At 38.6% G+C, this 16,391-nt stretch overlaps 1 protein-coding gene across 1 annotated transcript; it reads right to left on the bottom strand.

Moving 5' to 3' along the window:
• Nucleotides 1-442: 442 nt before the first annotated feature.
• On the bottom strand, nt 443-15,041 carry rubcnl (rubicon like autophagy enhancer). Its single transcript, XM_084725494.1, has 17 exons — nt 14,915-15,041; nt 12,043-12,139; nt 10,969-11,332; nt 9,490-9,764; nt 8,737-8,834; nt 8,168-8,486; nt 7,987-8,032; nt 7,190-7,295; nt 6,809-6,945; nt 6,621-6,685; nt 5,886-5,925; nt 5,452-5,529; nt 4,210-4,330; nt 3,557-3,618; nt 3,236-3,389; nt 2,216-2,306; nt 443-857 (listed from the first exon to the last, which is right to left on the bottom strand). The coding sequence occupies exons 1-17, from the start codon at nt 14,915-14,917 to the stop codon at nt 745-747; spliced, it is 2,169 nt and encodes a 722-aa protein (XP_084581620.1). The 5' UTR covers nt 14,918-15,041; the 3' UTR covers nt 443-744.
• Nucleotides 15,042-16,391: the final 1,350 nt, after the last annotated feature.

Genomic DNA, 16,391 nt, shown 5'->3' with positions numbered 1-16,391 from the left:
ACAAAGGACGTCTTGTGAGTTTGACGAAAACAATAAATCAGCTGTTTCTGGTTGAACCAAACGTCTCTTCCTCGTGAAATAAATCTCTCTGACTGTAGCGATCCTTTCCATAATGTTGTCAGACACTAGACACTCAGCTGTCCTGTTGTATGTCACGTTCTGTAAATAAACATCATAACATAAGATGTCATCTTAGGTAGAAGCGATGCTCCTGGTGATGAAATGAACTGATGTGTCAGATTTCCTGGAGCTCAGTGATGTAATCTTTTAATGACATCTGAGATATTATGAAGTTCAGCTGAACATGTGCCTTCCTCCCCGCAGTACTTAGGATTAATGTATTACTGCAGGAAGAGTGTATTTTCAGAGCCGCGGCTGTTTTTCTTTCCAAGAATTTGATCTTTTAAAATATATTTTCCAGCATAACTGAAGAGTAAAAATCAAAACCCTGTCAAAATAAAGTTTTGTACCAGTTTTCAAGAATGAGTGATACCTGATGATCAGTGTCAAACACACTGAGAAACAATTTTATTTCCACAGGAAATATTTAAGAAGGATTCAAACATTTAACAGTGGGTTTTTGTTCCCTGATTTTAGTGAAGAAGACATTTTTTTGTTAGAGAGGGGCAGAGTATAGAAATTAATTTACATTTAATGTACAACAGTGTTTAATGTGAAACTGTTAAGTTAATGTGAGTCATGAAGGTTGATATATGAACCGTCGTGGCTCTGAGCTGCAGCTCTTCACACGTCGCTCTTCATGGATGCATCTGCACGTTTTTTCCGTGTTTGGATCCGAGCACATTTTGGACACTTCTTCTCCACAAAACAGTGTTTGTGAAAGCAGGTCTTGCACACTGTAAAACGAGAGGCAATCATTTATTTATTAATCATTTCTGAAATATTTTCTGTAGTTACAGTGGTTTTGTTGTTTTCTCCATTTGTTCCAAACACTGATACTAGAAAATAAATTTTGTCTGACTCGTCCATCAGTGTCCCACTGATGTGGAAACAAAAACATGATGTAGCTCTGTGCAGGGCAGCCATGACGGTCCCGGCCTCCACCTCCCTTCAGTTTGGCCTCATGTTCCTCAAAAAACATGATGCTCTGCAGCCACAGTGGCCCTGATGCCCCAGGCGATTTTGGTGTTTTCTCCTTTACTTCTTTCCTGTCAGTACAGTTTTTAGACACTAGTGTCTTTTGTTGAGATTCTGATTGGGCGACATCCAGGGAAACACTACACGCCCAACCAGTGGTGGGTTAGATTTCAATCCCAGTATGAACAGCTGTAAACCCAAACTTTATGGTGTCTGTTAGCAGTGACAAAAGGAAAAAAATAAGTAAAAACAAAACCATTTTTAACCCTTAAGTTAAATTTAATATATCTGTGCACTTCCTTGTTTTATTTGATGGGCTTTGTGCCCTCAAAACATCGACAACACCGAAGGCCAAGTGGCCACGCCCCTTCGCTGATGAAACTCCAGGCCTGTATGTGTACGACAAAAAGACACAGCTGAGGCTTCATGGAGGCTAAAAGATACGATATGAAAAGTTCTTCTTATTAAGTGAACTGCAGTGAGCGAGCATCCTGGACATCAGCCAAAACAGTGACGTGACAAAGGCGAGACTCAGCGCGACTGTCCGGCATCATGTCGACAGATGAGGTCAGTCAAAGTTAGGCCTGAGCTGTTCGTTTGTTGACGTTAGCAGACTCTGTTTCTAAGCTGCTTTAGCTTGTGTTGTACACTGTTGGCTGCTGTAGCTGGGAGCTGAAGAGATGCGAGACACTTGGGAACAAAAACATCACATCCGTTAGAATCTCCCTGAAAAAAATGTCCAAATGGACTCTTTTAATTAATTAAATTATTTGTTTTTTGTCACTTCTCATGAAACACACAGAGACTACTGTTGTGTATATATTATTTTTACCCATTACACAACTTTTTTGCAGGTTACCCGGAACATCAGCATTTATTCTGTTCTGTTTGTGTCACCTTATGAATTAAAATCCAATATTCACTTTCCTTTTCTCTTTAGCCAGATAGTGATATTACTCAGCTGCCACTGTAATATTAAACCTCTCTGAATGAGAGTTATATCTGTAAAAACGGTTTAATTTGATGCCTTTGCTGCCTCATTTGCCTCAGATTTACAGAACCAGTCTTAAATCCTGCATTTCTCATTTATTTTTAAAGTAATTTTCTCAGTTCTCACCTGGACAGCGCTTACATATTCCAATCTGAAAAGGAAAGATGACATCTCTTCCTTGGCAGAATTCACAGATAAAACCTCGAGCCAGACACAACTGTGTGAAAAAAGACAGAAGAATTGTCAAAATTGGAAATGTTTGATTCCACAGTGAGTGCAGCAGGAACATCCCACAGAGTTCCTCCTCCAGAACAAACATGTGACAGAGTTTTGTTGATCTCATCTGTCCCTGTCCTGAGCCTGAGATAAAAAAAAACAGATCAGATTTTCACACAGTCACACAAATAAAAGTGTGTCATCCTATAGTTTTAAAATCAGCGCACTGTGGAACTTCTTTCCTGTGGACGCTTCATGCCACCTTACGCCGTTAATAAAGGATTTATTTCATCCAAACCAGAGTTTGTGTTTGTTGGAAAGAAGAACCAAGACATTTTTTGGTGACTTTTATTTAATTTTCCGTGGAGTTAAGGTTAGTGACGGTGACAGTAACAAGCGTCGGCTGCGCTCCGTTTCTATCACTCTTCTCCGCTTCCATCACAGTTAGTTTTGTGGTTTGTGGTGATTTAGAGACTCGGTTTGTAAAGTTTACAGCCTGTCATGCTGTTGCATTGATCTGTGTACAATGATGCAGATAAAAAAACAAGAAACTTGTTTACCGACCACTCGTTTACCTTCTTCCTTCCTTCCTTCATTCCCTTTATTCATAATTCATCATTTAATGTTCTCCCTGTGCATTTTGTAAGCTTCTGTCTGTTCCTGTGACATTTTGAAGAAAGTCCTGAAATGTTCATGTTTTGGCCTTGATACTTTAGAGAATAGCAATTAATTATGATTAATCATTTCCATAATATGTGTATGTGCTGGTTTAAGAGTTAAAAACATCTGCAGATATTTAGTATTTCATACAGTGAAGACTGAGGAACACTGTCAATAACGCTGCATTAGAAATATTCTGAATGTCTTTTCCAGATTAAAAAAGGAAAAAAATCATGCTAAAAGTGATTGCATGCAGTGCTTCAGACTGACCTGGCAGTTTTCAACATGACTGAGAGCCGAGTGCAGCAGCGCTCTGGCCTGAACCACCAGCTGACCCTTCTTCGCCCTCAGCAGGTCGTCCATGGAGAAGACGTGAGGCTGCTGCAGCAGGTGAGCAGGAAGCTGCTCAAACTCACTCATCACACTGAGACAGAGACACACGGTTCATCTCAACCATGTCCGTTTGTGTTTCTAAAGAATTTTTATAAACCTGACGTATCAAATATGATTTTGTCAAGAGGTCAAAAAAATAAATAAATAAAAAGAAGGTCATGAAGGTTACAACTCTTCAGCATTTACAGCAAAATTTACCTTCCAGATAATCTGCAGGCTGTCAGCAGCTTCTTGATGCCGAGCAGCTGATGCTGGAGCTCCTGAAGGAGAGAGGAAGAGGAGAAGGAAGCAAATAAATCCTGTGATGGACGATGTGCCCAGATTTCCTTATGTGCTTAAGGATCAAGTTATAAAAGAAACTAAAAATACTCTATTACAAGTAAACATACTGTATTCAAATGTATAATTAAATAAAACCACAGATGTTACAGCTTCATGTAAACATGAGCTGCAGTGATAGATGGATGGATGGATGGATGGATGGATGGATGGATGGATGGATGGATGGATGGATGGGGCCAAGCAGGTTGCTTAAAAAAAGGAAAACTGTGCAGTTTTAGAGCAGAACACCAGACACAGAAGACTAAAGACATTTAAAGTACAAAAGAAGTTTGTCTCTGAGCCAAGATGTTTTTGAGATAATTGCAAACATCACTCAATGAGGAGGTCAGTGACTGTTGTTATATGTTGCCTGAGTCGTGTGATTTACAACCTGCTGGATAATTTCTGTAACTTTTCGCTTCATGTTCTTTGCTGCACAAACACTTTTAGTGGAAAACAATTAGAAGGAGAAGAAGAACAATAGGGGGTCTGCAGCGACCCCTGCTGTATGAATTCAGGGTTGAACTGACCCTGAACTTGTCCAGCTCCTTCACTCTGCTGTAGAGGGTTTTACCAACACAGGTCAGGTCGTACAGCGGCTGATGCCAAACTGAATCCAGCAACTGTTTGGAGAAATCACTCACAGGGTACCTGCAATATTCAGATTCATGTCATGACCACAGATTTGATTAAAGTTTACATCTGTTCATGTTCCTTTGCACAGAGACCACTTTATTATTATAAGTATTGATATAATTTTAAGTTTAGGTTTGAGTTTTATTCATTCCAGGATTCCTCAGAGTAGCTTTGCATAATTTGCACAGTTTAAAAACTTCCTTATCTGTTGCATACTGGCTCTTTCTGCAGCCCCTCTAGTCACCTTCTGTCTGAAACAAGCTGTTTCAGCTCCTGTCTCTTTAAAGCCCTCTTCCCTAAAATCCCACTTTCCTCTGATTGGTCACCTTCTCATGTGAGCACTGCAAAGACAGTCACCACTTAACTGAGTTTCACCAATTATTATATAAAAAATACAACTCAATTCACTGATTTTAGTCAAATTTAGTCTGACTCACTGCAGGTATAAGTCTTCTTTCGAGCAGCATCGCAGTGTCCGCTATCTACGTTTTAAAAGTTCCCAGGAAACAAGAACAACCTCTGAGCTGCAACCTACACACTGAAAACGATAAATTAGCGCCTGAGACACTAATGGTACGAATGTAAACTAGCTAACAGCTGTTAGCTTTTCTTGTGCAGTGATGCAGTTATTTAAATGCCAGAGCTCACCACCAAAACAAATTCCCCATTGACGCAACTTTGCAGCAGCACCATCGCTGTGTCCCGGGTTTGTGATTGGTTTAAAGAAATGCAGGCTAGGCAGTGCATTTTTTTCCCCCTATAGCAGGATGTGTATGTGTATATGCAAGTCAAAGTGGATTATATTTCACAGAGGAAATATTTTCTGATCATCCCTGTGACGTCCTCCGGCTGCTCCGCCTCAGCTGTCATTGATGTATGGAGTTTGCTGACGGACAAAGTTTTACTTGTTGTGAGCGATCAGCTACTTTAGCTGCTAGCTGTCGGTTAGCTCAGTGAGTCATGCAGCTGACAAACTGAACAGAATCCTGAGCAGAGCGGACGAGCCTGGGACGGCAGCTGTTTTAACATGTTTATTATTGTGTTCATTAATCAATAATGATACATAAGTGACCAATATTGTCAATAATAGTGTTAACAGAAGGTGGGAGCAAAAGTTTGATTCGTGTTTTTCTTACCTGCCGAAGTCCCAGGAGGACAAAACTCGAGCGGGAATCACAGCCTCAGAGCCGCTGTGGCAGCAGTCACAGAAATACCTGAGAAATAAATCAGAATTAACTGATTATCGAAGTACGATAATTCAGTTTATGTAATGTTTTTATAATCAGCACAGCACTCTAAAGGAAACCACTGTGAAACCAAGTGTTCGCATTAATTCACTGTAATAAGTAGTCAAAACTTCAACTCATAATTTTTTTTTGATTGATTGTCCTGGAGATTTCAGTTCTATTCCAGGTTTTTGTGAGCACCATCAGGTACTGACTCCAGGTCAGGTCAGGTCAGGTCAGGTTCAGACTAAGAGATCCAAATTCAAACCATGTTAATGAATTAAATGTCTGTGAAACCGGCCCTCACTACTTTTATAACACTGACAGACAACGATTGTACGTACTTGCCGAAGTATTCACAGTAGTGCAGTTTCTTGATGTACTCTGGTGGCAGACAGAGAGACAGAACTCAGACAGGATTCTTATTGGTTCAAACTTCTGATGAAAATTGTTTCTTCACTGTGTGAAGACATTAAAGATGTAAATATCTGCTGTAATATTTGAAAAATGTTCCTCATGAGGATGAAAAGGTTAAAATAAAGTTTGCAAATAAAATTCATGTTAATAGTTGAAATAAAGCAGCAATGACATCTTGTGTTTTAATTTTAATGGTAAATGGTGATAATATAACCTTTAACAATCACCTGCTGTTTACATCAGTGGATTAAACTGTGTTTCTGCTGGGACTCATACATGACTGTTGGAGAGAACCGGCCTCAGGCGTACGCTGTTTTTATCAAAGTTTCAGGGCATTAGACTGCAATGGCTTTTTAAGTTTTGAGCCCAATACAGTTTTTTACCTGAAAGTTTTAACAACTACTGATCTTTTGTTGAGAAAATTAAATTTTCTTATTTTGATGTATTTAAAAAAAATCTAGTAAATTCATTGAAGTGAAAGTAAATTTCTATTTAATAAAAAATAACATTTTCCAGGCACCAGAAAAAAGACTTTTTTTGAGGGGGGTTCTAAAACTCAAAGATTCAAATTTATCTAAAGAAGATATTTAAAAACTTAAGAATCTGAGTTAGGCTCAAAACTCAAAAATTTATTTTTACAGTCTTTATAATCAAATACTCACTGGGCTCCAGCTCAGTCCCACAGCCGGCGCAGAGAAAGTGCTGCAACGCCACGACTTTACTGCGTCTGGACGAGGAAACACAAACAGTCAAGTGTGAATGTACACATCTATCTGTCTATCTGTCTGTCGTCTCGTCTCGTCTCGTCTCGTCTCGTCTCGTCTCGTCTCGTCTCAGGTGTGCTGCAGACCTGTGTGTTGGCTGAACAGTAAAGATGATCTGGACTCTCGGTGGAGCCCAGCTCAGAGATCCTCTCATCCTGGTCCTCAGTCTGATCTCGTCTGTCAGGCTGCTGCCGCTCAGCACCGCCCCTCCAGTCCCCGGCAGCTGGCAGGAGACATTAAAGCGCTGTTACGCTGATGGTTAAGATTAAAACTCAGACAGGTTTTTTACTTTGGAGAGTCAGAAATGACCGTAGTGGCAGAAACACTGATCCCCTGCCCAGCAACATCTTTAACCTTGTTCAAAATTCAGATTTTCTTTTCATAAAGTTGACTGAGGTTCTCAGCCGTTACTGGAACACAGAGCGAAAAGCGTCGGTCAGTTTTCATTAATGATATTTGGTTCTTACCTCCTGCAGGGAGCTGCGGAGGCTCTGCCGTCCGCGTTGAAGCTCGTAGGAAGGAAGCCAGCTCCTCCTGAACTCCTGCACCAGCTGCTGGGCCAGCTGCTCCGCACTGCATTATGGGAAATCACAGACTCAGGAACCCAAAAAAAAGTCTGAAGAAATGTACACTAGGTTCAATGCACAAAATTATGACTTTTTCATCTCAGAATATTAAACTCTGACTCACCATGGAGATTTTAGTTTATTTTTATTTTTCGACTGGTGGAAATAGACGTCCATATTTTCCTACATTAGTAAAAATTGTGTCATCGTACTCCATCGTCCCCTACTAAACATTGTGAAAATAACCTAATCTGTGTGTTTTCTTGAGTTCATAAACTCAAAAGTTGGAGGTTATCAGAGCTCAAATATTTGGAGTTAGTTTTACTCTTCGATTAGAGTTAAATTAAAATGATTGATTAAGCCGAATCAAATATTTTCAGTAAATGCAACTGAAGAATTGAAGTACTGAATAAATCTAATTTATAAAAACACATTATTTCATTTTCAGTAACTCAATAAACTTTAATCTGACAGTACTTGTGTCTTGGTGACATTCTGAGTTACCATTTCTCTCATTAATTGAAAATTAGTTAAATAAACACAAAAGAAAGAAAATTCTACTCACAATCCACATTTTTAAATTTGTATAATCTCCAAACAAAAGTTGAGCTTTCACTACTTGCTATAAATAAATAATTTGAGTGTGTTTTTTTTCCAGTGTGCAGTATTTTGTGTGGGTTTGTTTGCGTGTTTCTTACTTTGTGAGAGAATCTGTTGGTGTCAGTGTCAAATCGACTCCACAGTCTGAAATCAAAGCACATAAAATAACATTCAGGACAATAACAGAGAGTTTTAATACATTCATGAGCTTATTAAAGTGCCTTTAAACCAAAATATTTAACACATAAAATATTTGATTTTGCTCCCTAATAATTTTACCTTCAAATCCACTGTCAGTGGAGAGGAAAGAGAAAGTCTTTGGTTGATGATCACCCTCCTCCTCCTCCTCCTCCTCTTCTTCTTCTTCGTCGTGTGTGTGTTGGTGTGTGCGTGCATCAGAGGAGTGTGTGTTTCTCGCCACGTTTTCCTCTGAGTGTCTGTTGGTGTCTTGTTTGGGCTCCTCCACGCTGCAGGAGCTTGTTTGTGTGTGTGTGCATGTTCTGAAGTGCGCGTGTGTGTCCACCGTGGAGCTCAGAGTCCACTTCACACCTTCCAGCACCTCCAGCACCATGTCCACCACGATGAAATGAGCGTTTTCCTGCACACACACACACACACACACACACACACACACACACACACACACACACACACACACACACACACACACACACACACACACACATTAAAGGAGGTCATCAGCAGACGGAGGAACAGAATATTTTAACTTTTGTCACATTTTTTCATCTTTTTTGTGCACGGCTGAGACATCCTGTATCATGTAAATAACAATAACTGACATTATTCATTTTTACATCTCAGCTCTAAAGTAAAAGTCGGTGACTCACCTTTTCCAGCTCACAGCAGGTCTTAAAGGTGTCTGCAGAGATTTCTGGGATACTGCTGCACCTCCTCTGTCTGCTGTCTGGTGTTGAGGTAGAGAGGCCTGACAAAACACACACACACACACACACACACACACACACACACACACACACACACACACACACACACACACACACACACACACAGCTTCATTTCACAGTGAGATCAATAAAATATTCTGTTCCTCCTTTAATTTCAAGGTAACTGGCTTCACCACACTTTAGAAATTCTTTTGTTTTGAAATAAACTAAAACAAGTTTTACTGACATATAATGTTTAGTTGAGGTGAGTTAATTTTTTTCTTTAGATACATTTGAATCTTTGAATTTTAGAAACAATAAACATTCTTGTTGAAATCTGATCTGATAATATTGAAGTGCTTCAAAACTGGTGGCAATTTAAAGTACTGAATTATTTACCATCATTCACTGCCACTGTAATGAATTTAATGAGTTTTTGAAATAATTTTTTTTTTGTCATCACTTCAAGTTTTTCTGAAGGAGAAAAGTGAATCATCTCAACAAACTATTTTGGATTTGGAAACTTATTTTCAGTTTATTTCAAAACTTAAGAGTTTGATTCAGAACTCAAAAATTTAGTGATGATAGTTATATTGAAACTTGAGTTTTATGAACTTTTTTTTTTTTTTAAATCAGAGCTTGCAACTCTCTTAAATTATGTTCCTGACAGCCACATGATATTTAAAGCTGTTCTACCTGATGTGTGAGGGGCGTCACAGCTGGTTAAGCTCCGCCCTCTGCGCTCCTCAGCCAATCCCTGATGTCCACTGATTGGAATGTTTAGACGGTTGGACAGATTTGATGAGACAAAGCCTTCTTGTCCTTCTTGTCGCGTCCTCTTACCCTCCTGGAGACGTGCTGAGTGGTGACCGCTGCTCAGTTTGGATCCCGGGTCCTGCAGACCATTGAGCGTCGGGCGCCAACGCATATCCAGAGACAACGAACCAGGCAGAGGAGACGGAGAGCCCAAGCTAGAGGAAGTTCAGTCTCACTTTAGATTAATCGATGGAAAAATTCAAGACATTTGTTCTTTTTTTTTTAAATTAAGAGCTGAATTGTGCTTTTCATTTGCAAGTTATAAAAGATAAACATGTCCCAAATTATTATATGATTCAGCTGCAGTGAAGAAATGCAGCATGAACTCACCACCTTACTCATGATGTAACAATAAAACAGCACAAACATCACAAGTACCAACATAAATAAACATGATAAAGACTAATGCAGAAGTCTGCAATCTTTACTATCACAAGAGACTTTTCTGGCCAAAAAAAAAAAAAAAAATCTGTCTGAAGCCACGACTATTGCATTTTCTCTTTTCCCTGAAATGTTTTATTTATTTATTTACTGTTGATTTGGCATCCATGGAGCGTTTATAGATACTTCAGACAACAAGCCAACCTCAAATTTAAAGGAAAAGGTCTGTGTCATGTGACCTGCGTGTATTTCCTGGTGTGAACGCTGTGATTTTGATTGTTTAGGAGCAGAAATGCAGAAGGAACAAACCGGACATCATTTATTGTGTTTTAATGTCTCCTGCGGGTCCTTTGAATTTTGTCATTTCTGTTTAGGGACTGTTTGGTCCACCACATGCACTGTTTTAATTTTGCCCACCAGGTGGCACCGTTTTTCCTCTTGCATGTGGTTTTTCATGGTTTTGAGGATATTTTGTTGGTAAAACTTTATTGTATGTTAAATGTTTTTCAGTGAAATTCAATAATTCTTGATAGAATAATGTTTAAAATGATGTAAATACATAATTTGATGTTAAACAATGAATTTATGTATTCTGGGGAAAAAAGTAAACCTGCACAGTGCTGTTTTACATCGGTGAGGGAGCAGATGTGCAGAAGGCATTTAATGTGTTTTAGTGTCCTCTGCAGGAGCAAATTAATTCTGGAAATCCGTCCATGAGTTGTCCTCATTCGTGCTGTATCCAGACACCTGTTACACAGGTGGTGGGGGACACAGTGACGGATCATCTGACAAAAATCTGTCACTTAAAGAACAAGGGAACTGCTGGAATTCAGCAGCTGAAGAAGAAAATGATGCTATCAGTGAATTTTGCCTCCATCTAAGCTCCACCCACAAAAAAAGAACATCATAATGTTGAACTAAATAGCAAAAACCCTCTAAAACAAGCATTTTTTTTAAGGTATTAATGTCTGTAGTGACCTTGATGGAGCAGACGTGTCGGTGGCCTCTCCGTGCCAGGAGACGGGCCTGTGGCGTCTGGAGATGACCGGACTGCTCCTGGGAAGAAGGAATCCTTCGTCCTCTGGATGCAGGTGAGGCGGGTTCTCTTCATCCCCTCTGCTTCCATCCTCACCTTCATCAGCACGACTGTGAGGGACTGCAGAGTTCAGCTGGGAGTGATGGGAGCGTGTGAAGGCCGCCTGATGCGTCCTCTTTGTGACAGTCGGCTCTGGACGTTGATGGGAAACTGTGTTTGTTTCTCCTGCGCTGGTTTCTGGTGGTGACAGAAGGAGAAGTGGAACGGACCCCGAACCAGTCGGCTGATAGTTTTGGTGAGAAAATTCTGCAGGAGAGGAAGAGACGAGAGACGGGGAATAACAAAGTATAAATACTTACTGTACTCAAGTAGAAGTTTCAGTTATCTGTACTTTATTTTTCTGACAACGTTTTACTTTTACTCAAAAACAAAAATGATGTAACAAGATGGAAACAATGAAAAAGACACAACACACAAGATGGAAATCACATGAAAGACAAAAACTTTTTAACAAGAGGAAAACAACATAAAAGACACAAGAGAAACACAATGAACATTTTGTAAAAGATATAATGACAAAAACAACACAATGAGACAAAAACTACTTAATTAGAGGAAAAGGACATAAAAGACATAACAAGACAAAAACAATGTCAAACAACTAACAAGATGAAAATGATGTAAAAATATGTAACAAAAAGGAAATGACACAATATGATGAAAATAATGCAGCAAGACGAGACTTAAAGGACACGACAAGACAAAAATTACACAATAGGACAAAAAATAATGTAACAGTACAAAAATGATGTAACATGATGAAAATAATGTAATAAGACAGGAAAATGAAAACAACATAAAAGACAAAAAGCTGCATAAATCATGTAATGAGACAAAAAGACATAAACGCCATAACAAGATGAAAACAATGTAACAAGACGAAAAGACAAAACAATGAGAAACAAAAACGGAGTGAAAATGAAAAACAAGATGCAACACAGATCTGCAGATCTCACCTGTTGTTGTCGGTGTCGGTGACTCTGCAGGGTCCACACACCAGCTGATATATCTGGATCTCTGGACGGAGGAGGACATGTCCCCGCAGCTTCCCATCTGTACAGGAGAGGAAGAGGAGGAGGAGAAGTTTCTCAGTGACAGCAGCTCCGGTGCAGCAGCAGGTCGCTGTGAGTCAGTGAGGAAACTGACACAAGTATTTTACCAACTTCAAAAACTACACAAAGACGTATTTCTTCAGATAGTTGATCAACCCCACAGATAAGACATACACCCTGCTGTCCAAACGTCTTTTTCTGTTTGGAGACGGGAAGTTTTATTAGTGTTGCTGCACTTCCTGCTGCTGGTCGGCGTCATAAAACAACATCAGAGTCTGAAGTCTGAAGATTACTGCCCTCATTTACACTCAGTAGATCACAGCAGACAGCTTTACAGTGGTATGAAGGTCAGAAACTGTGTTGTATAATAACCACACACTGACCCAATTAAATATCTGATTTATTTGGGGGATTTAAAAGGACAGTGGTATGGTTTTCTAAAGTACTTCTTCACAGTCAGTGTATCACCGACATCACAAATGGCGGTCGATACAGCACCTTATCAGTTTAAGTGTACGCTATATTTAGAATATTTTGTCTGCGTTAACTTGCTGTCAGATGGCTTCTTCTCATGAGAAACTGATGTTATGTACGGCAGAAAATGCTCCTTTGACAAAAACTACCTCACAGATCACAGGAGCTGTGCTTCGATCTGTTTTATCTGTGTCTGTGTTGTGTCTTGTGTGAATTTAGTCTCTTAAAGGGTTAGTTCAGATTCACAGAAATCGAAACAAAAACACAAAAAAAAAAAAACAGAATCGGGCGGTGGTAGACCACCAACTCTAGCTAGCTAACTAGCTAGCGTGCTATTTTATGGCTACAGTGGCTTAGGAAATATAGTGATATGGGGTACTGAATTTTAAGAATTTACTGTTACCACACATGAAACAAGAATTAGCTAGTTAGCATGCTATGTCACAGATATATTAGCCTAGAAGATAGCGATATATGGGTCACTGAATTTGATGAATTGAGCCTGTGATTTGTGAAACTATTCCACAGCTACACTATCTTGAAAAAAGCAATATATAGTCATTGAATATGATTAACTTACTGTTTATCAGACCAGAGACAAGAACTAGCTAGCTAGTATGCTATTTTACAGCTACAGTAGCATAGAAATATCAGACCACAAATCAAACAAACAAGTACAGTACAGTAGCTAGGAATATATCAATATATAGCCACTGACTTTGATTTATTTACTGTTTATCAATCAGATAAACAGAGACAAGCATTAGCTAGCTAGCATGCTACTTCACAGCTACAGTAATTTGGATGATAGCTATGGGGCACTGAATTTGATTAACTGAGCCTGCTATTTGTGACATCATAAATAAGGCAAAAATTAATTAGCTAGTGTGCTGTTTCATAGCTACACCAGCTTAGAAATATGAGACCACAAATCAGGCAACATACTATTTCACAGCTACATCTGATAAATGTTGGGCGCTGAATTTTAAGAATTTACTGTTACCACACATGAAACAAGAATTAGCTAGCTAGTGTGCAATTTCACAGCTACAGTAGCTTGGAATATATAGTGATATGGGACACTGAATTGGATGAATTTGCCGTTTATCAGACCTGATCAAGAAAAATAGCTAGTGTACCATTTTACATTAGCTTGGATGATAGCGATATATGGGTCACTGAATCACTACAAATGGGGCAAGAATTAGCTAGCTAGTATGCTATTTCACAGCTAAAGTAGTGTAGAAATGTCAGGCCACAAATCAAACAAGTACAGTACAGAAAATATAGCAATATGGGGCACTGACTTTGATTAATTTACTGTTTCTAAGATCTGATGAAGCTTGGAAAATAGCATTATATAGCCACTGAATTTGATTAATTAACTGTTTTTCCAGATGAGAGACAAGAATTTTCTTGTGAGCACGCTATTTCACAGCTACAGTAGTTTGGAAAATAGCAATATGAGGCAATAAATTTGATGAATTTACTATTTATCCAACCTGAAACATGCATTAGCTAGCTAGAATGCTAGCAAGGAGCAGATCAATTTAATCATTTTATTTTTCATTGGAGGTTCAGTTTTCTATTTCCTCTTATTAATTATAAATAACAGTAAAAAAATGAATTTTTCAAAAAAAAAAAGAAGAAAGAAAAAACAAACAGTCAATAACAATTTAATGCTAATACAGAAGTTGGAAAATGCAAACAGTATCTCCAAATACAAGCAGCTTTCTGAATTTTAATTTTCAAAAAATTGAAAAATCAGCACTTTTATCCACTTTTATCAGGACTATACTCAGGCAGCACCTGTTACTGTATCACTGTGACTGTATGCACCTGTATATTAGATTTACTACAACCTCGTATGTCTTAAACCATCCTAACTATTTTACATATTGTATTATTATTTTTTTTTTAGGGTGCCGAACAACATCTAGTAAAGGGACTTCTTATGAAAGCTAGCCTAAATATTCCAGTTTCAAGTAATAAATAAATAAATAAATAACATCTTTGACTGAGAACTGTTTTAGTTTTTTTTTCCTCCGGAACTCTTCAACTGGGTTTAGCATTTAGATATTAACTTATATTCTCACTTCAAGAGACTGATTTAGTTCAAACTCCTCACTGAGCTTCCTGTGTGAGTGCAGAGGTTCACTCTGATTGTGAGTAAAGATATCTTGAAGTAGAGAGATGTTTCCTATTTCACTCAAAAGCAAAGAGTGTTGGATTCGAGAACACTGACCAAAACAGCAGAGGACATAAAAATTTTAAAAAACGTAAAATAAATGAAGCTACGCACCATTTTTTAAAAGTCCAGACCTGAAGGAAACCTGCGAGAGGCCGAGGGGACTGAAGTGAGCCTTCATCCACCGAAAAACTGAAGCAGAGAAAGGAAGAGAGGCGTTTGGTTATCAGCACTTCCTGTATTTAACAGTGTTTTTTTTTTTCACACTTTCAGTGGCTGAGCAGTCAGCAGTGTTTCTCCAAAAGGCTCTTGTTTCTCTGCACAGTTCCCTGAACCCCCCGCAGATGAAATAAAAAGGAATGTCTTTCAGTGATTGTGCATAATTTACTCTTCAATGTAAAATCATTTCTAATAAGAGACAGTTTACTAATTCTACAAGAATCTCTTCCATATGTGTTCAAAAAATCATCCAAAAAAAATGGCAGGGTAAAAAGCTCAAAATAATGATTAAAAAAAGAAGAAGAGGATTTTCCAGTGTGTCGTGTTAGAGGAGTACACGCTCAGAGTTTATAACGGTGCATCTTCCTCATTGGCTGGGGCTTCGATCAGCAGAATTATTTATCATAAAGTTTGTCACGTCAGCTGGCAGCTGGCACAGAAGGAAGAGGAAGTTTTAGTCAGAGTAAAAGTATCGGTGGGTTTCATTCATCTTCATTTTTAAAAGGAGAAAAGGCATGTGAAAACAAGTTTTCACATGCCTTTTCTCCTATTTTTCAGTTGACAGGACCGGATTATGTCCATTATGTTAATCTGTAACAGTAATAGCTGTAAAAATACAGACTAATTCTAACTTTAATGTTCCATTTTTCCTAAAAACAGGGAAATTTGTTTGGCTGCACTGCAAACAGTGACATCTTAAAGTGCCGTTCTGTTATTTTCAAACCTGAACCCAATTTCTATGATTTTTTTTAAAATTTGATATTCAGTTTACTGTCAGAGAGGATTAAATTTAATCAGAGAAACAGATAAATAAGAGAAATTTTGACATTTTTTTCTTCTTTCAAAAAATGACTCAAACCAATTGATTGAGTTTCAAAAGGGTTGGTGATTAATTTAATAATTGATTAATTGTTGCAGCTCTAATCGGGTCATGATTTTCTAGAGCGCCATCTAGTCCCGTTATATTGTAGAGCAGTCAGACATTCAAAACTCTGCAGCTCACAGGTCAGAGCTAAAATATGTGTTTTTGATTTTAGGGTGAACTGTACCTTTAAAAAGTGTCTGTTTGAGGGTTAATGAATGAATTCATGGTTTGGGGTGAAGTTTAGAATAAAGGTTAAAATAAGACTTAGTCAGACTGATGTACTGTACATTATGTCAATAAAGGTGGATCTGCTGATGCAGCCATGTTACATAATCAGCTGAATCAGCACTCCTGCTGCTCCCTGCTGGAGCTCACACACACACACACACACACACACACACACACACACACACACACACACACACACACACACACATAGAGAGAGAGAGAGAGAGAGAGAGAGAGAGAGAGAGAGAGAGGCAGGCAGACTACATGGACATCTGATGG

This window comes from Lutjanus erythropterus, chromosome 8, assembly GCF_056507025.1.
Source record: "Lutjanus erythropterus isolate fLutEry1 chromosome 8, fLutEry1.hap2, whole genome shotgun sequence".
Classification (NCBI taxonomy): domain Eukaryota; kingdom Metazoa; phylum Chordata; class Actinopteri; order Lutjaniformes; family Lutjanidae; genus Lutjanus; species Lutjanus erythropterus.
The sequence above is the reverse complement of the archived record's forward strand: the minus strand, read 5'-3'. Positions and strand labels throughout refer to the sequence as shown.

Coding starts and splice junctions, on each gene's coding strand:
- rubcnl (XM_084725494.1), bottom strand. Junction 3,390..3,556: donor GCCTGCAGATTATCTGGAAG/GTAAATTTTGCT, acceptor TCTCTGTCTCAG/TGTGATGAGTGAGTTTGAGC. Junction 858..2,215: donor AATATGTAAGCGCTGTCCAG/GTGAGAACTGAG, acceptor CTCGTTTTACAG/TGTGCAAGACCTGCTTTCAC.